Below are 16832 nucleotides of genomic sequence, written 5' to 3'. Positions count from 1 at the left end.
AAGCAAAAACGAAAACTATTTATGCTGTCACTGTCCTGCTTGCTATGCACATGTCCTTCATATAATAAGTACACATTAAATGAGGATTGTGCTGGCTCTGTCTTCTTCAGTGTGTTCTGTAGGATCAGTAGAGTTCTGAAGGCAAAATTCAAGCAATAAGATCTGGTGATGTTGATTTATCGACTCGTACAGGGAAACAGTGAGAGGTGGGCTAGAATAGAAAACCACCTCTAACTTTGCTCCCAAAGACCACCTTATTACAGAAAAATGTGTCACTGTCACTTTTGGGTTTCTGAGAGTAAGAAATAGTTGCTGATGCAAGCTTGGGAAGGATATGATATAATAAAGCTTAGTGCTATTAAAAACAAACAAAAAAGCACTTTATAATAGTCCTTTATTTTTTAACCCAATCTCTCTGCCTTTCCTTAGCTGTGAAGGAGACTGTCTCTGAGAATGATCTCTATGGGAGACTTTTCATAAACAGAGTTTTCCACATCACTGCAGACAAGATGTTTGAAATCCTCTTCACCAATTCTCACTTCATGCAGAGGTTTCTCAATTCCAGGAGTATAGTAGGTAATGTACTCTTCTCCCTTCTGTCTGTGTTGCAACTTATCCTGAAAACTTCAACCTCTGAGAAATGATAAATAGGGCTGAGTTTGAATTTTAGGCTTCTCCTTGCTTTAAAAGAATTTTGAAGCTCTCAAGTTCTGCTGTAAAAGCCAATATTAAAAGCTAGCCTGTCTCTTTAGATCAGTCATATTTCTGAGTAAGAACCTCATTTCAATGCACAACAAAACTGCACTTTAATGCCTAAATTGTTGCATTCTGTGAGGTATTTCCAGTCCCATTGTGTCCCAGAAATAGTGAAGTCTGTGCAGTTGGCACACAGATGAAATTGCTGCATCCTCCTAAATGATGCTCTCAGGCTTTAATTTTCTGGATGAGTAAACTTTATTCATTGAGATCATAAGGTAAGAAAACTAAGCTGAAAAGGGTAATATTTATTCCGTGTTAGCTTGGAAGGCAAAGTGGCAAAAGCAATTTGATAATGCTAGATGAATCCTTTCAACTTTAAGCAGATAGGAAATGGTATATTTACGTTTATTTGCTTACTCTTCTCTGCATCCCCAAGTCTCTTTCAGTGGACTTAGGTTCAGCTACTTACTGCCTCACCTTTGCACATTGAATGAAATAAAGTTTTCCCTTTTCATGCAAAAAGCACAACAACCACTTGGAAACAGTTATGTCCATCTCCCCGGCGCTGTTCTTAAACTGCGATTTAAGATGTGAAAGGGCAGAGATGGTGCCTTTCAGGTGATCTGCATGTGAGATTTTGCATAATTTCTCATCTAGATGCTGTGTCGACCCCTTGGAATAGAGATTCCAGTGGCAATCAGCTGAGGACTTTGACGTACACTGTAACGATTAACAATCCTCTCTGTGGGAAGTTCACAACTGCCACTGAAAAGCAGGTACCGTCTGTGTGTGTGTCTCTTTGGTGCCCTTTAAAGCAAGGAAGGGGTGAGCTCTACAGTCTTGTCAGAGATCTGACCGTGGCTCGGAGTTCAGAGAGCTGAATGTGGATCTGCAGTTTAAATACAGCATCTTGAAGGGTGTCTTTCTGCCCCTTTCACCATTAATGAGCAAATGCAGAAAGCTTCTCTGACTTGTTTGGGTTTTACATGTGGCTGTGAGGATCTCCCACAGACTGTGGGGAGTAGTGTTAACCTTGTGTATAAACTGGGGGGTGGTCAGAAAAGATGCAGTAATCTTCTTTCAGTGTCCAGTTCTGGGCTCCCCAGTACAAGAGGGATGGTGTTTTTGGAGAGAGCCCAGTGAAGGGCCACAAAGGTGAAGGGCAGGAGCATCTCTCCTATGAGGAAAGGCCGAGAGGGCTGGGACTGTTCAGCCTGCAGAAGAGAAGGCTTGGGGTGGGGATCCTATTGATGTATATATAAATACCTGAAGGGAGGGTGGAAAGAGGATGGAGCCAGGCTCTTCTCAGTGGTGGTAGGACAAGAGGCAGCAGGCACAAGCGGTTTCTTCTGAACATTATGAGACGCTTGTTATTGTGAGGGTGATGGAGCACTGGAACAGTTCGCCTGGTTGTGGAGCCTTCCTTGAAGGAGATCTTCAAAAACTGTCTGGACATCTTCTAGGGCAGCCTGTGCTAGGTGGCCCTGCTTGAGCAGGGTGGTTGGACCAGATAACCTCCAGAGGTCCCTTCCAACCTTAACCCTTCCGTGGTTCTGGTTTGGGAAAGGTCTCATAGCTCAGTCTCAAAGAAGTGTGGTCATGAGTCGGTGGCCGGTCTTGCATTTGGTACTTGATATCTCAGTGGAGAAGGGATAGTGTACTACTTCTGCACAGCCTGGGCTGGCTTTAGCTGGAGGTGTCATCTCTTGACATCCTTAACTGACTCCTCTCATGGTTGTTCAGGCTTTCTCCCTACTCCACTTGGCTTGGAGTTGGTTGGCCTAACCTAAAGAATTGAGGCTGAAGGGGTTGGGGGAAAAAAAATAATCAAACACCATGAATATACTTACTCCTTTTTGCTTTCTTTTCTCATAGATCCTGCATAAGCAGAGCCAGAAAGGTCAGTCTTATCAGGTGGATGCTGAAGTACTGACCCACGACGTCCCCTACCACGATTACTTCTACACTGTGAACCGATACTGCATCAGCCGCACGTCCAGCCACAAATGTCGATTACGGTGAGCCTGAGCGATGCGCAGCAGGAGCCGAGGACTCGGAGGCATCCGTGGTGCAGGCTGCTGAAATCTGCTTATCAAAAGATCCGCCTGCAGCATAAAGGGTGCTTGGTTTCTCTTGAAGCTGGGGATCTCTTCTGAAAAATAAGCTTGTTCTGTCTCCTGTCATATGTGTGCTGTACTTGGGTATGATTAATTCGGTGAGAAATGAAGTCTTGGTTGTTGATGTTACAAGATGCAGACCTCATCTCCAAGCCTGTGGACTGGGTTCTGATCAGCATCGGGTTTTTTGAGTGCCATTGTGCGAGTGAGATAAATTGGAGCTATGACAGATGTTTTGAGACAGTTTCTGAGGTATCCTTGCTTAAAGGCCTGCAGAAGAGGGTAGTTTCATAGGAAGATGAAGCATACCTGCCATTGTAGTGGGGGTACTTGAGCAAATCATTGCTAGACTTCATTATTAGACCTTTTTAGGTAGGTGGAGTGTCCTAAGGCACTTTCCTCTCCCATTTGAAGACGTCTGAAGTGATCAAGTTCCTTGTTGGCTGCATTTGTGTGACTATGTAATGCTTGGTAGCGTTTTTTAGTGTTGTCCTTAGTAATTCCTTTTATCTCAAACTTTATCAGAACACAGGTAAGGTAAGCAAGCCTGGATTTCCTTCTGGTTTATCTTAGTCTTCAGCACTTTTATAGCCTCCCTCTTCCTCTGGGAGGGAGAAGGGTCCTTGAACAACTGTTCTGGATGACTTAGAGTGAGTCATTCTTCCTATTTGAGGGCTCTATTTGTTTTTTTGAGGTGCATGACAACCCTAAGATAAGTGCAAAACCCAGGGTTTGAATACAGTGTAAAGAGGGTGAATGTATAGAACAAAGTGCATGCTGGTGCTACAGCTGGCTTTTACATTACACTGTTTAAAACAGCTCAGAAAGTAACTGAATGACTGTTTTTTGTTAGAGTAGGGACTCGGTGGGCATACATTTCTTGGAATGATTACTTGAAAAAGCTGGGCAAGCATTCCAGTAAGGTCAGCATTATGGATTTAAGTAAAGATCATGAGCTATCCTTTTGTCCTTCATCTTTATGAAGAGCTCTAAGATTGACTCGGCTGTCCGAACAAGCCCCCTGCAGGGTTCTGTTCTAGTACCTTCCCATTCTGGAAGCATTATTGCTTACCTTAACCTGGGAGACGCAAGGCAGGAATGTCACTTCCCGTGTCATGCTTACAGAGAGTGAGTTTAATTTCTGTCTCCTCAGGGTAGGATCTGAGTACGGGACACATGGTAATGAATTTCACCTGCTGCTGCTGTTGTGCCCATGTAGTGTATGCATACAGAGTAAAAAGCAGAACTATTTGTAAGGTTATTCTAAATGTTTGTTAAAGTCAGAACAGTTCGTGGGAGAGAAACACCCCGCTGCTCTGAGTCTGAGAAGAAAACAGACTTCAAAATGACTTGAGAACATTTCCAATGACTTGGACATTTGGATCTCCTGAGGCTTTCAGCTTGATGTGTTGTCTTTGCCCCTGTCTGTCTCTTGCCTCGCTTCAGTGTGTGTGCTGCTCAGGTAGAAAATCAAGGCACTTCCAGTTGGTATTTCAGGTTATGGACATAAGCTAGGGGCTTGCCTCTGATAAGAGATTTCTGCTATCACTGTGCTGCCTAGCAGAACGCTTCTTTTTCTTCACTGTTGTGTTCCGTTTCTTAGGGTTTCTGCAGAAGTAAAGTACAAAAAGCAGCCTTGGGGCCTGGTGAAGTCTGTAATCGAGAAGAACACCTGGGGAGGAATACAGGAGAACTTCAAACAGCTTGGTGAGGCATTTTCTTCTCTTTGGTGGAGTAAAGAGGCTACCTCCCCATGCATGTTTTCATCTGTGTCAAGCTTGATTCCTTAAAGAATGGTTTGAAAAGAAGGTTTCAACCAGAGGGATCTCTTGTTATCAATACATCTGTCAGTTCTGGGGGTGTAAAAGACGCCTGGTAGCATAATGCCTTCCAAAAGCTCTTGTGTGCCTTGTCAGCAATTGCTCTCTGAAGGAAGCAGGAGAAAAGCTTTTCCTCTCAACTGCGTATCCCTGTCTCTAACACAAGTATTTCCTTGATTGTGGGTATGAGAAGAGGAGCGGTGGCACCTGGCAGGCTCCCTGGCTATAGCTGCTAACAGCCCAGCCAGCCGTGCGCTGGCTCAGTCTAACACAATTCCTAATCTCAATCTAACAGTGTCTGGAAGTGTTCCTCCTAACTACAGTCTAACACAATAAAGAATCCTGCATAGCCTGAGTGTACATCAGATCCGACAAGTGCACAACGTGCCATATAGCAAAGAAGATGACCAGTATAGGTTAAGGCAGAGTTATGTCAATTACCTGACTTAAGTTCATTTACTAGAAGATGTACTTACTCTTCTCACCACCACCCTTCACAGCTTGTTTGCAATTTAAGTCTCCAGTGCTTGTCTTTTTGGCGTTTTAAGTTCATGAACTTTTTTTTTTTTACTGCAGAATCAGATCTGCTAATGGAGGAATACGCACTTAACCAACCCATAGAAGATACTGGAAAATTAGTTGCCTTGAGACGCAGACGACGCACTTTACACCGGAGTCTGGCAGAATCGCTTCCCAAACGCTCCTCCCAGCACTCCTCTGGTGACATGGGGCTGGAGTCCCAGGGCAGCATAATAGGTAGGAGTCCTTGTATCCACACTTTTATACTCATTATTTTCCATAAGGTATGCTCAAGGAAGTGTAAATCTTACAGTAGTGCCAGAGTAACACTTGTGTGTTTAATGCTCTTGTTTTTATCTGATTGGTGTGATAGTAAATGTTTTAGTGTGTTCAACCTCGCATAAAATAAATTGGGAACGTGCATGGTCACTCTTATAGGGAATACATGATGAAATCAAATCTAATCCTTCCTTCCAATTTTAAAAATTAAAATAAAATCCTAAAATGCTGCACAGAACCTGTGTGGGATTGAAAACGAGATGGGATCAGAAACAGATGTAATCTGATTTTTGCCAAGTTCCTGAAAATATGCTTCGGTTTATTTCTTCAGACTGCACATCTGAGTCGTGAGATGATTAACTGTCACTCACTGCTTGGCCCTATCACCTCATGCTTGATTTTGTTGGTAATGTTGATGTCCATTTTCTGTCTGCTTCTGTAACTTCTGTGTTACTGAAGCATTTCTTGTAGTTTTACTGCCACTGAGTATGAGAGACTTGGACTCTGGCATACTCTGTTAACTACACTTAAAGAGGAGGAATATCTGACATACTTGTGTTTACCAGAGAATGGTGATTTCATGACATGAGTTGAATTGTAAACACTGAAGTAGGAGTAAATGCCCTTCCTTGAAGGGGGGAGACAACACTATAGCACCAAGAGAGCATTTGGATTGACACCATGTGTGGTGGACTCTGAGATTACTTCCTGAAAACTTAATTTAGCCACTCATGCTCCAGCCTTTCAGACAAATATCTGCCTTGGTGCACAGTACAGCTTTGATATATGCCCCTTGTCCAGCAGAGGAACTGTGAGCTTAAGGAGCTGTTCAGGGGATCAGGTAATTAAGTTTAAATATCAGCCTGCCCACAGTAGTAGGTGAGTGCATGTCCTCTCCAAGCTGAGCAGCACACGCTTGCTGTCTTCACTAGTTGTAGGTCACTGCCTGACAACTAGCAGATGCTCTTCACCCTTTTGAAACAGTCATCAGGTCAGTACAAAAATGTTTCGGATGGGACGAATTAAAGGGGAATTTGACTTAGCATTTGTTGACAGGAAGTCTCATTTGGTCAGGAGAACGAGCAGAAGAGAGCAATGTTGCAGGCTGTCTGCTAATACGGGACTGGCGGTGTGTGTGCTGAATGAGTGGTGGTAATGCATGGACTGCAGCATCCTCAGGCTAACTGGGCTTAATGTGACACGTCCTAGAGCTGTGTTCTCTGCAGCAAACTGGGGTGGGGGGAATCCTTCTGAGGGAAAAGCCTGGCTGTCTGACACGGCTGAGACGACTGCAGAAATGACTGGGTGCATTAAGTAAATTCTGGAGAGAATCTCATGTACCTGTGTGATCTGTTACTTCCATCAGAACCTGATGAGCTGTTGTGTGAAATGCTGGGCACCAACACATCTGTTAGGGGTGTTCTTCAGGACTTTATAACCTCCTTTTCTTCCATGCCCTCTAGGAAGGAAAAGAGATCCTGTAAATAGGACCACCACCATCATTGTAGTAATGAGTGTCTTGTAAGTACTTGCATTAAAACATGGCTTATCTCAATCTCATCTTGGTATTTATCTGTATCGGCCTCTACCTACCTCACTTGCATGTTAGCATTGCATGTAGCATGATAAATCCTAACTTATCTGAATGTAAATATAGAAACTTGGGTAGAAGGGGAAATGGATAGACTTAAGAAGTGACAGAGGGAATGAAAATGCTGCTTTGACAAACTGGTCTGTTGTAGGTTTACCTATATCTGCTCCTACAAAAAAAATAATCCAGAACTTAACTCATTCCTGTTTTAGAAGCTCCAGAGGAGGCACTGCTGTCCCTTCACGTAGGTTGCTATGGCACAGCTTAAAGCTAACTGCTAAGAGTTGTTTAGGTAAATCTTTCTTTTCAGTACAGCACTGCCCTGTGCCCTTTTGCCCAAGAAGCATTCACTTTTCCTAGATGTTCGTAGCCCAGATCTCACTTCTGTAGCATTCTAACAGTAATGGCAAAGCCTGACTTAATTTTGTTCTCTGTTCTCTCTGCAGTTTGCTGCTGTTGGTTTTGCTGAACATAACGCTGTTTCTCAAACTGTCAAAGATAGAGCACGCAGCTCAGTCTCTCTATCATGTCCAGCTTCAGGAAGAAAGCTCTTTGAAGTAAGTTGAATGCCCAATCTTTGCTTTTGTTCTTTCTCGGCTTGTGACAGAATCTGATTTAAAGAAATAGATCTCAAACAATGAAACCTGGTGGTACATTTTCAAACACTGTTAGGGCTCGTTGCTCTTCTGTGGTCTATGCTGATATCCAGTGACATGTCTGACTGCATTTTGCAGTAATAAATTTCTCCTTTGACAAGCTGTTTTTTGGGGAAGCGTTAACCTTAGCTTGCATTTATCACCCTGCTGTGACTCATCTGCTGTGAATATTGTAGTGCTGATCACAGAACTGAAGTATTCGCTTCATCCTGTGTGAACCAGCATGATCTCAAGCATCACGTTAAAGATTCACTTAGCTTTTTAGCTTCCATCTCTGTGCCTCTCTTGCAAAATTCCTTCTCCCCCTCAAACTTACGTGTTAGGTGCCTTTCATCTTCAGATCTTTTTAAGAGGCTCAGGTGTTGCTCCCTGTCATCGATGTGTTAAGTTACAAATGATAACCTGATCTTGAGTATGGAGGCAGTGTGGTGACCTCCCACGGTGAAGATCTTAGAACTGATTTAGAGTAACTTCATAAGAAAGGTCTCACCATCTTGGTCCTTTGGGGACCCAGGAGTTGGACTCAACGATCCTTGTGGGTCCCTTCCAACTCAGTTATTCTGTGATTCTGTGACCTTAGCTGTGAGAATTTAAATTGTTGATGTAACATGAGCACATTTGTTCTTGGTGACTGTCACTACAAAGGTCTGAGGCAGTACCTTCAAGTCAATAGGAAGCAGAATCAAACTGCAGACACCTTTTTATGTGGCTTTGGGAAAAGGATGTTCTTAGCAGTGGTGGTAATTGCTTTTTGGTGGATAGGCACAGGGAGGTGCTTGTTTCATGTTCCTGATGCAATCTCAATCTCTTTCAGCATATCCCCAGAAATGGTATCAAAAGAGGAGATCCCTCAATACGATAAGGAACAGGTTAAACACGTGAAGGGAGTACTAAGAGACTCAATTGAAATGCTTGAGCAGGTAAGTCTGCCAGTCTTTCCTGGTGATACTCTTGTTTTTCAACAGCTCAAGTTTTCTCCCTTACGCCAGGATAACCTTTGTTTAATGTTTTCTGGTGCTAACTAAAGTTTCATTCCTCCTTGGCCTCAGTTTTGTCCTAGGCTTGAATTTGGTACAAAATGTGCTCATGTTTCTGATGGATTTTTTTTTTTCTTTGGGCTAGAATTAAATGGTCGTATCAATTTTCTTAAGCCTGTCAAGTACCTTTTATTGATGAGATCTGTTGATGGATTTTTGAATTGTGACAAAGCAAAGATTCAAAACAGATCCTCTTTCCTGAGAAGACTCAAAACATAACTAAGTATTTGCTTACCTCACTGCAGGGTTTATTCAGGCAGGTTTATCTAGGCTTTTGCTCCCCTCTACCCACCTAGATGGTGAGAGCTTCACTAATCTTTAGTGATCTGGTCCTGAAGTCAACAACTGCTAAACCCCTAGGCTGAAATTACAACTCAGCAAGTGAAGGACAGTGAATTTCATACAGCACTTTCTACTTATAACCTCTGTATGTTCTGCTTTTAAGCTCTTTTTATTAAATCTTAAAATGTGACAGAAGAAATTATTAGATTAGGAAAGCTGTGGGGGAGTTCACATGTAGCTCTATCCATCAGCAGTTTGCTCTGTGCTCTCCCACGCACTAAAGGAGGGTGGAAAAAAGCCAGTTTTGATATTCCCTGTTTAGAGGTGTCTCTGCACAAAAAGCTGCTATTAATTTGTTAACCGTTTTGGGCACAACTTGAAATGCTTCCAATTGCCGGAGACTTCACTGGGGAAACGAATTCCCTGGTTTCCATTCCCTCTTCAGCTTCTTTGCCTCCTACCCAAACAATTGTGAATGCTGAAGTGTTAAACTGCCTCCATGAACGCTCGCAGTGTGAAAACTTTTAAAAGGTGGAGTGAGAACTCAGCCACCTCTCCCGTCCCAAGTAACACTTCTGTGGGGAAGTCACGCCTCATCAGTGTCCTTTCACCTCGTGTTTGCTGAGGGTTGTCGGCAACCTAATTGCGTCTTGTGCATGAAAATGCACTGGGAGGGCTGGGTATTAAAAATAAATTGGGGAAAAAAATAAAAGATTAATTATGCCTTGCTGCCATTTTCCTTCAAGTATTTGCCGTGAATGTCAACAATGACTGAAAATGAGTGGGGAAACTTCTCTGTGCTGTTGTCTAGCAGGGTGTTAAGACTTTTGTCATACTGTAATGTTAGGAATTATGAAGTTAATAATTACTAACAGTACGGTATGATGAACTGCATGGAGTGTAGCTGTTAAGAACGCAGAGTACAGTGATCCTTTTATAGAGAAAAGGAGTAGGAAATGGGGTGGAATCCCACTAAGAGGAGGGAGGGGAATGGGATTTTCCTGATGGCCCTTACCAGCGGATTAATTGATTCACTATTTATTTCCCCAGTTGAAACTCTCCCTCTCCATGCTCCAGAGAAGCTTTGATCACCTGAACAGGACCCAGAGCAGCAAGCCCGACAGCTAATGCCCACCCCAGCCCTCGGCCCCAAGGAGATGCGTGCTCGAGGAGGACTCATGGGGCAGGGACTTTACCCATCCCCTCCGGACTCTTTTTCTATGGTGGCTCCGCAGCCGCACGGAATAAAGCTTTCTAGAAGCAGCACGTGGCTCTGCGCTCCTATAGGGGGGTGCCCCCTGTGTAGGGGATACCCCCTTATTTTGGGGGCTGCGCTCCTGTAGGGGCACCCCTATATTTTGGGGGGCTGTGCCCAGCAGCAGGCAGCTCTGCAGGCAGCAGTTTCGGTTTGCTCGGGGCCATCTCCTCCCTGTGCCGCTGGGAACGGGCCTGGAGTGCAAAGGGCGAGGTCCTTCCGACCCTATCCCGACCCCATAGCGGCTGTGGGGCCGCGCCGTCAATGAATGAATGACCCGCGTGGGAAAAATCGCGGCCCCTTTACGCCAGGTGCCGCTACGTCACGCTTAGCCCCGCCCCTCCCGCGCAGCCATTGGCTCGTCCCGCCGTCAGTTCGACGGGCCCCGAGGCCGGGGGCGGGGGGAACCCGGCACACCTCCGCGTCGGGGGCGGGGCCTGGCGAGCGGGCGGACCAATAGCAGCCGGGCTCCGGCGGAGGGGGGCGGGGCCTGCGGGGAGGAGGCGGGGGCGGGCGCGAGGCACCTGCTGAGGGGAGGGGGCGGGGGCGGGGCGGGAGGAGAGGTGCGGCCGCGCCCCTCCCCCCGCCCCCCCCTCCCTTCCCGGTCCCGTCCCTCCCCTCAGGGCCGGGGCACGGCGGGGAGGGGAGGGAGGGAGAGAGGCAGGGAGGCGGCGGCGGCGGCGGCGATGGAGGAGCCGCTGTGCTGCTGCGAGTACGTGGACCGGCGGGGCCGGCGGAACCACCTGGCGGCGTGCTGCTGCGACTGCCGGGAGCTGGACGAGGGCTGCGACAGGTAACGGCTGCGGGGCAACCCCCCTACCCTCACAGAGTCCCCTCAGGGGAGCGACCGTTGGGGTCCCCTCAGAGAATCCCCTCAGAGAAACGACCGTTAGGACCCCTCACACACCGCCCGCGACCGTTGGGGTCCCCTCAGGAAAGCGACCGTTGGAGTCCCCTCAGAGAAGTGACCGTTGGGCTCCCCTCACAGAATCCCCTCAGAGAAGCGACCGTTAGGACCCCCCCCACCACCACCCTCGACCGTTGGGGTCCCCTCAGGGAAGCAACCGTTGAGGCTCCCTCAGAGAAACGACCGTTAGGACCCCCTCAGCGCGTCCCCGCTCTCCTGCCCTCCCTTTTCCTCTTGGGAAAGTTTCCAGCCCCCTTGCCCACAGTTAAAGGGGGGTGGCCGCCTTTTCTCCACGGAGAGCTCCCCGCAGGTGTTCCCCGTGTATTTATTCCCTTCGCTGTGTTTTCCCTCCCGACAGGTGGCTGACCTGCAGGTCCCTGCCCCCGGGGGCTCTGGAGAGGATCGCCGACGACGTTGCGGACCGCTGCCGCGTCCCTTGGTTCGCGGGGGCCGTGAAGATCAACGTCAGCCTCGTGCCGCCGCTCGTGCTGCTGCCCGTCTTCCTCCACGTCGCGGCTCTGCACTTCCTGCTGGGACTGGTCGTCTTGACTTCTCTTCCCGTGGTGGTGCTGTGGTATTACTACCTCACCCACAGGAGGAAGGAGCGGACTCTCTTCTTCTTGAGCCTGGGACTCTTCTCCTTGGGCTACATGTACTATGTCTTTCTCCAGGAGGTGGTTCCCCGAGGCCAGGTGAGGCATTCCCAAGTGGTGCTCCTCACCTCTGGGTTGGTTCTCATGCTCGCAGCCTTGTCACGAGCCAAGAAAGACCCCGGCTACCTTCCCATCCCAGCAGGCGATGCCAAGTCATCACATCAGGATTTTCCCAACAAGAACCTTCGAGGGAGCTCCAACGGGCTCCACGGAGTCGCCATGGCAGGAGCTGCCAGCGGCCGTGCTGTGAATGGGGAGGCCAAAAGCTACTGCAGAGCCTCAGCCGAGGGGCCAGAAGGTGTGAGAAAGGACTGGTGTGCGAAATGCCAGCTGGTCAGGCCAGCCCGAGCGGGGCACTGCCGGCTTTGTGGCAGGTGTGTGAGGAGACTGGATCATCACTGTGTCTGGTAGGTTTTGCACAGCTGAGGCTATGTATTTCTTTTGTTCCTCTCCTTTTTCTTTTAAGTTAACATCTTATTTCCCTAGCCTATTCCGAATGTTCAGCGATGCTCTTTCAAAAAGTGAATTTGCTGTATAAGTGGGACGACCGCTGCTAATTTCTACAGCGTATTTCAGAATTGCTCCTGGTTCTCCAAGTCTTTTTTGTCTTTTTTTTCCACTGGGTCTGAGGAGCACTGGCGATCCCGCAGTTAACTTGCATAAGTGCTCACCTGGGAGCAAGGGAACCCAAAGCTGCCTGCGCACAGTACTGTAATCAAGGAGCAGCAGGTATAAATGTCTTAGCTTAGGATACTACGCTTCCTATAAGTTTCTGAGGCAAATAGCGTACCGTTCCTACTGTACTGGTCTATTGACTTGTGCCTGTAAGCTTTCTATAAAAAGCTGTAAAGCTGCTTTGAAGCTGCCTGTGTTGTAGCGAGACCTTGGAGATGAGGTTCTCTGACGGTTGGGGGAGGGAGAAAAAAAGAAGCAAGCTCTTTTCTTTTTTCTTTTTTTCCTTTCTCCTCCCAAGCCAAGTAACTTCTTCTTTCCTTTTTGGAGGATTAACAGCTGTGTAGGGGAGCAGAACCACCAAGCATTCATCCTTGCGCTCTCCTTCTTCATGCTCACCTCTGTGTACGGGATTACGCTGACCCTGGACACCGTCTGTAGGGGACGAACCCTGTTCGTAGCGTTGTTCTACTGCCCTGGGGCCTATTCTGACTACAGGTGAGACCTCTGCATGGGAGAGGGCTGGGCTGGGAACTCGAGCCTGAGCAGGCAGCTTGGCTCCTTGCTTTTCCTCGTTCTGTGCTCATGGCCAGTGCTGTTGGCTGTCAAGCCTGATCAAAAAGCGCTCCTTCAAAAGCTCTGGAAAGCAAGGATGCATCTCGGCTTTCCCCAGGGTGGGGAGCCTGAGACTCAGAGAGCTCACAGTTTATGTCTAGGAAACTGTTGGAGGAGCTGGGATTTGGAGCCTTTATTTACTGCGTCCTACGCAGACCCACCCTTTAGATGGTTGTTCCCGGTGAAAGGCGATAGTCTGGCAGTCTGGAATCAGCGTGCTGCCTCGCTGAGGAAGGAGATGGTGTTTGTCTAGTGGCTTTGTCGCTCCAAGTTATCTGCTCGGTACAGACAGCATTAATATGCCGTGTCTGGCTGGGAGGGTGGCGAGAAGCACCAGACACGTGTTCGGAGACCGGCTGTGCTGCCGGTGCACAGAGCACGCTAGCACGAGTGGCTCTGCCTTCCTCTGTACTTCATCATCTGTCAGGTGCGAGCACCATCGCTTCCTCACGTAAAGCTTTTACAGCAGCGAGAGCGAAGAGCTAGGTAACGCGACAGGAATGTGCGGGAGTAGCTCCGGTAGCGCTAAAAGCTGTCAGTAAGTAAGCCAGGAAGCTTTAATTTTGAGAAAGCCTTGAAGGATTATCTGATGCAAGCGGCAAGGCAAGATCGCTGTGGCAGATGTAGACGGGGATTTGAAAGGATAGCGATTACCGGGGAAAGTCGCTCTGAAACAGCTGCTCCAGAACTAAATGGCTTCCTTCCCGTCTCTTTCCCCGCTGCCAGCTCTGCTCTGTCGTTCACCTGCGTGTGGTACTGTGCCATTGTAACAGCTGGCATGGGATACATCCTCCTCATCCAGCTGTTGAACATCAGCTACAACGTGACCGAGAGGGAAGCTCGGCTGGCTCTGCGCGACAACACCGGGCGCAGGCTCCTGGGCGGCTTAGTGATAGACACTGGCCAGTACAACAGGGGCTTTCTATGCAACTGGGGCCACTTCCTGAGTCTGGGGTCTCCCCCTCCGCTGCGCTCTGCCGAAGACATCGTCTGACAGCCTTTTTTTCCTGCAGATGACGTTGACTGACTTTCTTTAGTGGGGGAACGGCCCCTTCCCCTAGAACTACCCCCTCCACACCTTTTCTTCGTGGTCGGTGTGTGGGCTGCCCACCCCGTCACAGACATCGGAGGCTTTCCCAGGCAGAATGGTTCTTCGCGTGCCATCGGCCAGCAATAGGTTGCGGAAAGCACTAAGCCATATGCACAAACCCGGAGAGCAGGAGCCTGCTGCCTTTTTGCACTGTCGGAAGCTGCACATGGCTCAGCTTGGCAGGAAGAAGATCACAAAGCTTTGAGAACTTGGCTTTTGGTTAGGCGCAAACTCTGGCGTCAAGAGGAACCTGCTGCTGGACTTCAGCGTGTGTGCTGGTTCCTGCAAAGGCTAAGGAATCCCTGGCTCATACCTACATGCAGCGTTTTGGAGATGTCAGGAGGGTGAACTTGTAATACAAATAACATGCACTGCTGCAGAAGCCAGGCTCCTTGGCTAAAAGAGACTGTCCAGGCAGTTGCTGAGCAGCTCCCTCCTCTCTGGTGTGTTTTTTCTTCCACTTTCTATTCCACTTTCTATTCCATCCAGCTGTGTATACATGCTCGTGCTTGTATTAAGTGCCTTTTGTGAGCAACATTCCTGTAGGGCTTTGTAAGATCCTCTCAGCTCCTGCCCTGTCTCTCTGACTGGGTGAGAAGACGCTGTCATCTTTGATCTCGTCATTCTTTTTGTAAGCTGAGTTTCTGTTGGGTTGACGGCTCGCCTCATCTCCCTCAAAGTGTTTCTGCTCTGATTATGGATTCTGACATGAGACAGCAGGTAAACATACCGAGGAAGGAGGAGATGTTTCGAAGTAATGTGTATGAGGGGAAAACAGACCGCTGCCTGATGGTACAGTTGCTGTACAGAAACGACTCCTTCCAGGTGAATGAATGTGCTGAATGTGCTCTGCAGGAAGGAGCAGAATTAGGGCTGTCCCCAGAGATCCCTGCTGTATTTGGTGTGTATGCTCTTGATTACATGTCCCAGTTTAAGGTGAAGGCCATGTCCCTCTTTGCGCTGTTCACTTTCCTCAAGTGGCGCCTGCACTTCTTATACCCACCAGATAACTGAGGAGCTGCTGCACTTGGGAATGGGGCTGTGCAGAAACAGCAAACCCCTTTTCAGCCAGGGAGCAATCCTGTATGAGGTAAAGGGGACATCTCTCGTGCTTCCTGACCACACAAAGAGACTTCTGACCAATTCCCTGACAGACGTGTGCCCCAGGCAGTGCCTGGCCCTGTAGTGCACCCTGTCCCACAGGTATTTGGTAGCACTTTGCAGCCCACGTGCCGCTATGGCCTTGTCCTTTGCCTCAGTGGCATTGGCAGCGTGGACTTTCAAGCCCACTCCAATTAGGGGGGTAAAGTGCCAAAGTTAAGTTTTATTTTTGTCCTCCTTCCAAAGGGAACCAGAACCGTTCAGGCCAGTAAAATAGTTGTAAGGCTGGGGTTTTGTACAAGGAGAGCTCAGTGCCGAGATTCCCCAGTGAATAGGAAGCTTGTGTCACTCCGATCTGCATAGCAGTGGTGACCCTTTCTTTAAGGACATGGCTTTTGTTTTGTTTACCCTCCTGGCTTCTTCCTGAGAGGATTTGTGTTGTGCTTTCCGTCTCCCAAGGCACACACAAAGTAACACGATCTATTGCTGGCTGGAAGAGCGGAAGAGTTGCTGGCTTTGGATGCACGCGCTGGGGCTCTCCTTTTAATAGCCCTGAGAAGCAGCAAAGCTTCTTGCTGCTCCCTTTTCCACTTTCCAGCCAGGGCAGACTGTTGGGATCCCTTGTGCTAATGCACGTGTGTTTTTTCCTGGTGGGATGAAAGAAACGGGCCTGTTGGCAGTTCTCACCACCACAGAAAGCAGTGATACCTCCTTGCACCCTTGGAATTTGCTGTTCCACCCCAATGGCAATGCCCCCTCTCCCCGCCCTGCTGGAGAAGGGACGCCTGGCTCGGGCTCTGCAGCCACCTCCCTCTCTGGCTAAGAAAAGCAAGGAGCTGACAGGAAGGAGTGGGTCTGAGCTGAGCGTGTGGGCTGATGACCAGCACTAAGGCACCAACATCCGCATCTAACCAAGCAGGAGGGATGCTCCAGCAAACAGCTGCTGGCCGAAGCTGTTTGCTCATCCTGACGCGTGTCACCCTCTTGCTTGTCACCCTCCTGCTGGGAACCGTTTGCTGGAGCTTTCATTAGCGCAGCTCTAACATTGTGCTGCAGATTTTAGGGGTGTCCTCAACAGTCTGTCAACAGCATCATCGGGCACAGCCTTGCTTCTGCCAAGGAGGGGTGAGTTGTTTCCACCAGGTAGGGATTAAACAGGGAAGCCAAGGGGCTTCTTATCTCCCCTTGGATTGGGACTGAGGTTGGTAGGAATGTAGGAATAATCCCTGAACACCATCTCTGTCCTTCAGCTGGGTTTAAGCTGAGGCTTCAGCTTTGTGCTAGCATGGGATTAGCCATAGCAAGGGCAAAGGGGTGTCAGAGCACAGCTCCTCCTGGATCTTCTGGCTTCTTGCTGCTGGAACCATCCAGCAGAAGAGCAACTTAATAGGAAAATCTGTCAAAGGTACTAAGAATAACAGAAAACCCTGGAAGATGAGAGCATTACAAAGTCCCATTCTTAAAGGCAAAATGCTGACTGTATGGTAAGTCCTGAGGGGTGAACTGTGCTCCACAGAGGCAGCATTATTTCTGTGGATG

General features: G+C 48.2%; 2 protein-coding genes across 2 annotated transcripts in view; both read left to right on the top strand.

Annotated features, from left to right (window-relative positions):
* The window catches only part of GRAMD1C (GRAM domain containing 1C), a 48932-nt gene extending 38669 nt beyond the window's left edge, over window positions 1-10263 (top strand). Inside the window, exons 10-18 of the mRNA XM_032207548.1 lie at window positions 430-576; window positions 1357-1475; window positions 2575-2717; window positions 4420-4523; window positions 5213-5392; window positions 6898-6955; window positions 7472-7582; window positions 8496-8601; window positions 10051-10263. Coding sequence (XP_032063439.1) covers window positions 430-576; window positions 1357-1475; window positions 2575-2717; window positions 4420-4523; window positions 5213-5392; window positions 6898-6955; window positions 7472-7582; window positions 8496-8601; window positions 10051-10128 — 1046 coding nt within the window. The 3' untranslated portion in view covers window positions 10129-10263. The remainder of the gene's footprint in view (window positions 1-429; window positions 577-1356; window positions 1476-2574; window positions 2718-4419; window positions 4524-5212; window positions 5393-6897; window positions 6956-7471; window positions 7583-8495; window positions 8602-10050) is intronic.
* Window positions 10264-10941: 678 nt separating this feature from the next.
* On the top strand, window positions 10942-15890 carry ZDHHC23 (zinc finger DHHC-type palmitoyltransferase 23). Its single transcript, XM_032207549.1, has 4 exons — window positions 10942-11048; window positions 11521-12222; window positions 12818-12985; window positions 13829-15890. The coding sequence occupies exons 1-4, from the start codon at window positions 10942-10944 to the stop codon at window positions 14094-14096; spliced, it is 1245 nt and encodes a 414-aa protein (XP_032063440.1). The 3' UTR covers window positions 14097-15890.
* Window positions 15891-16832: the final 942 nt, after the last annotated feature.

This window comes from Aythya fuligula, chromosome 1 (genome assembly GCF_009819795.1).
Source record: "Aythya fuligula isolate bAytFul2 chromosome 1, bAytFul2.pri, whole genome shotgun sequence".
Lineage (NCBI taxonomy): Eukaryota > Metazoa > Chordata > Aves > Anseriformes > Anatidae > Aythya > Aythya fuligula.
The sequence above is the reverse complement of the archived record's forward strand: the minus strand, read 5'-3'. Positions and strand labels throughout refer to the sequence as shown.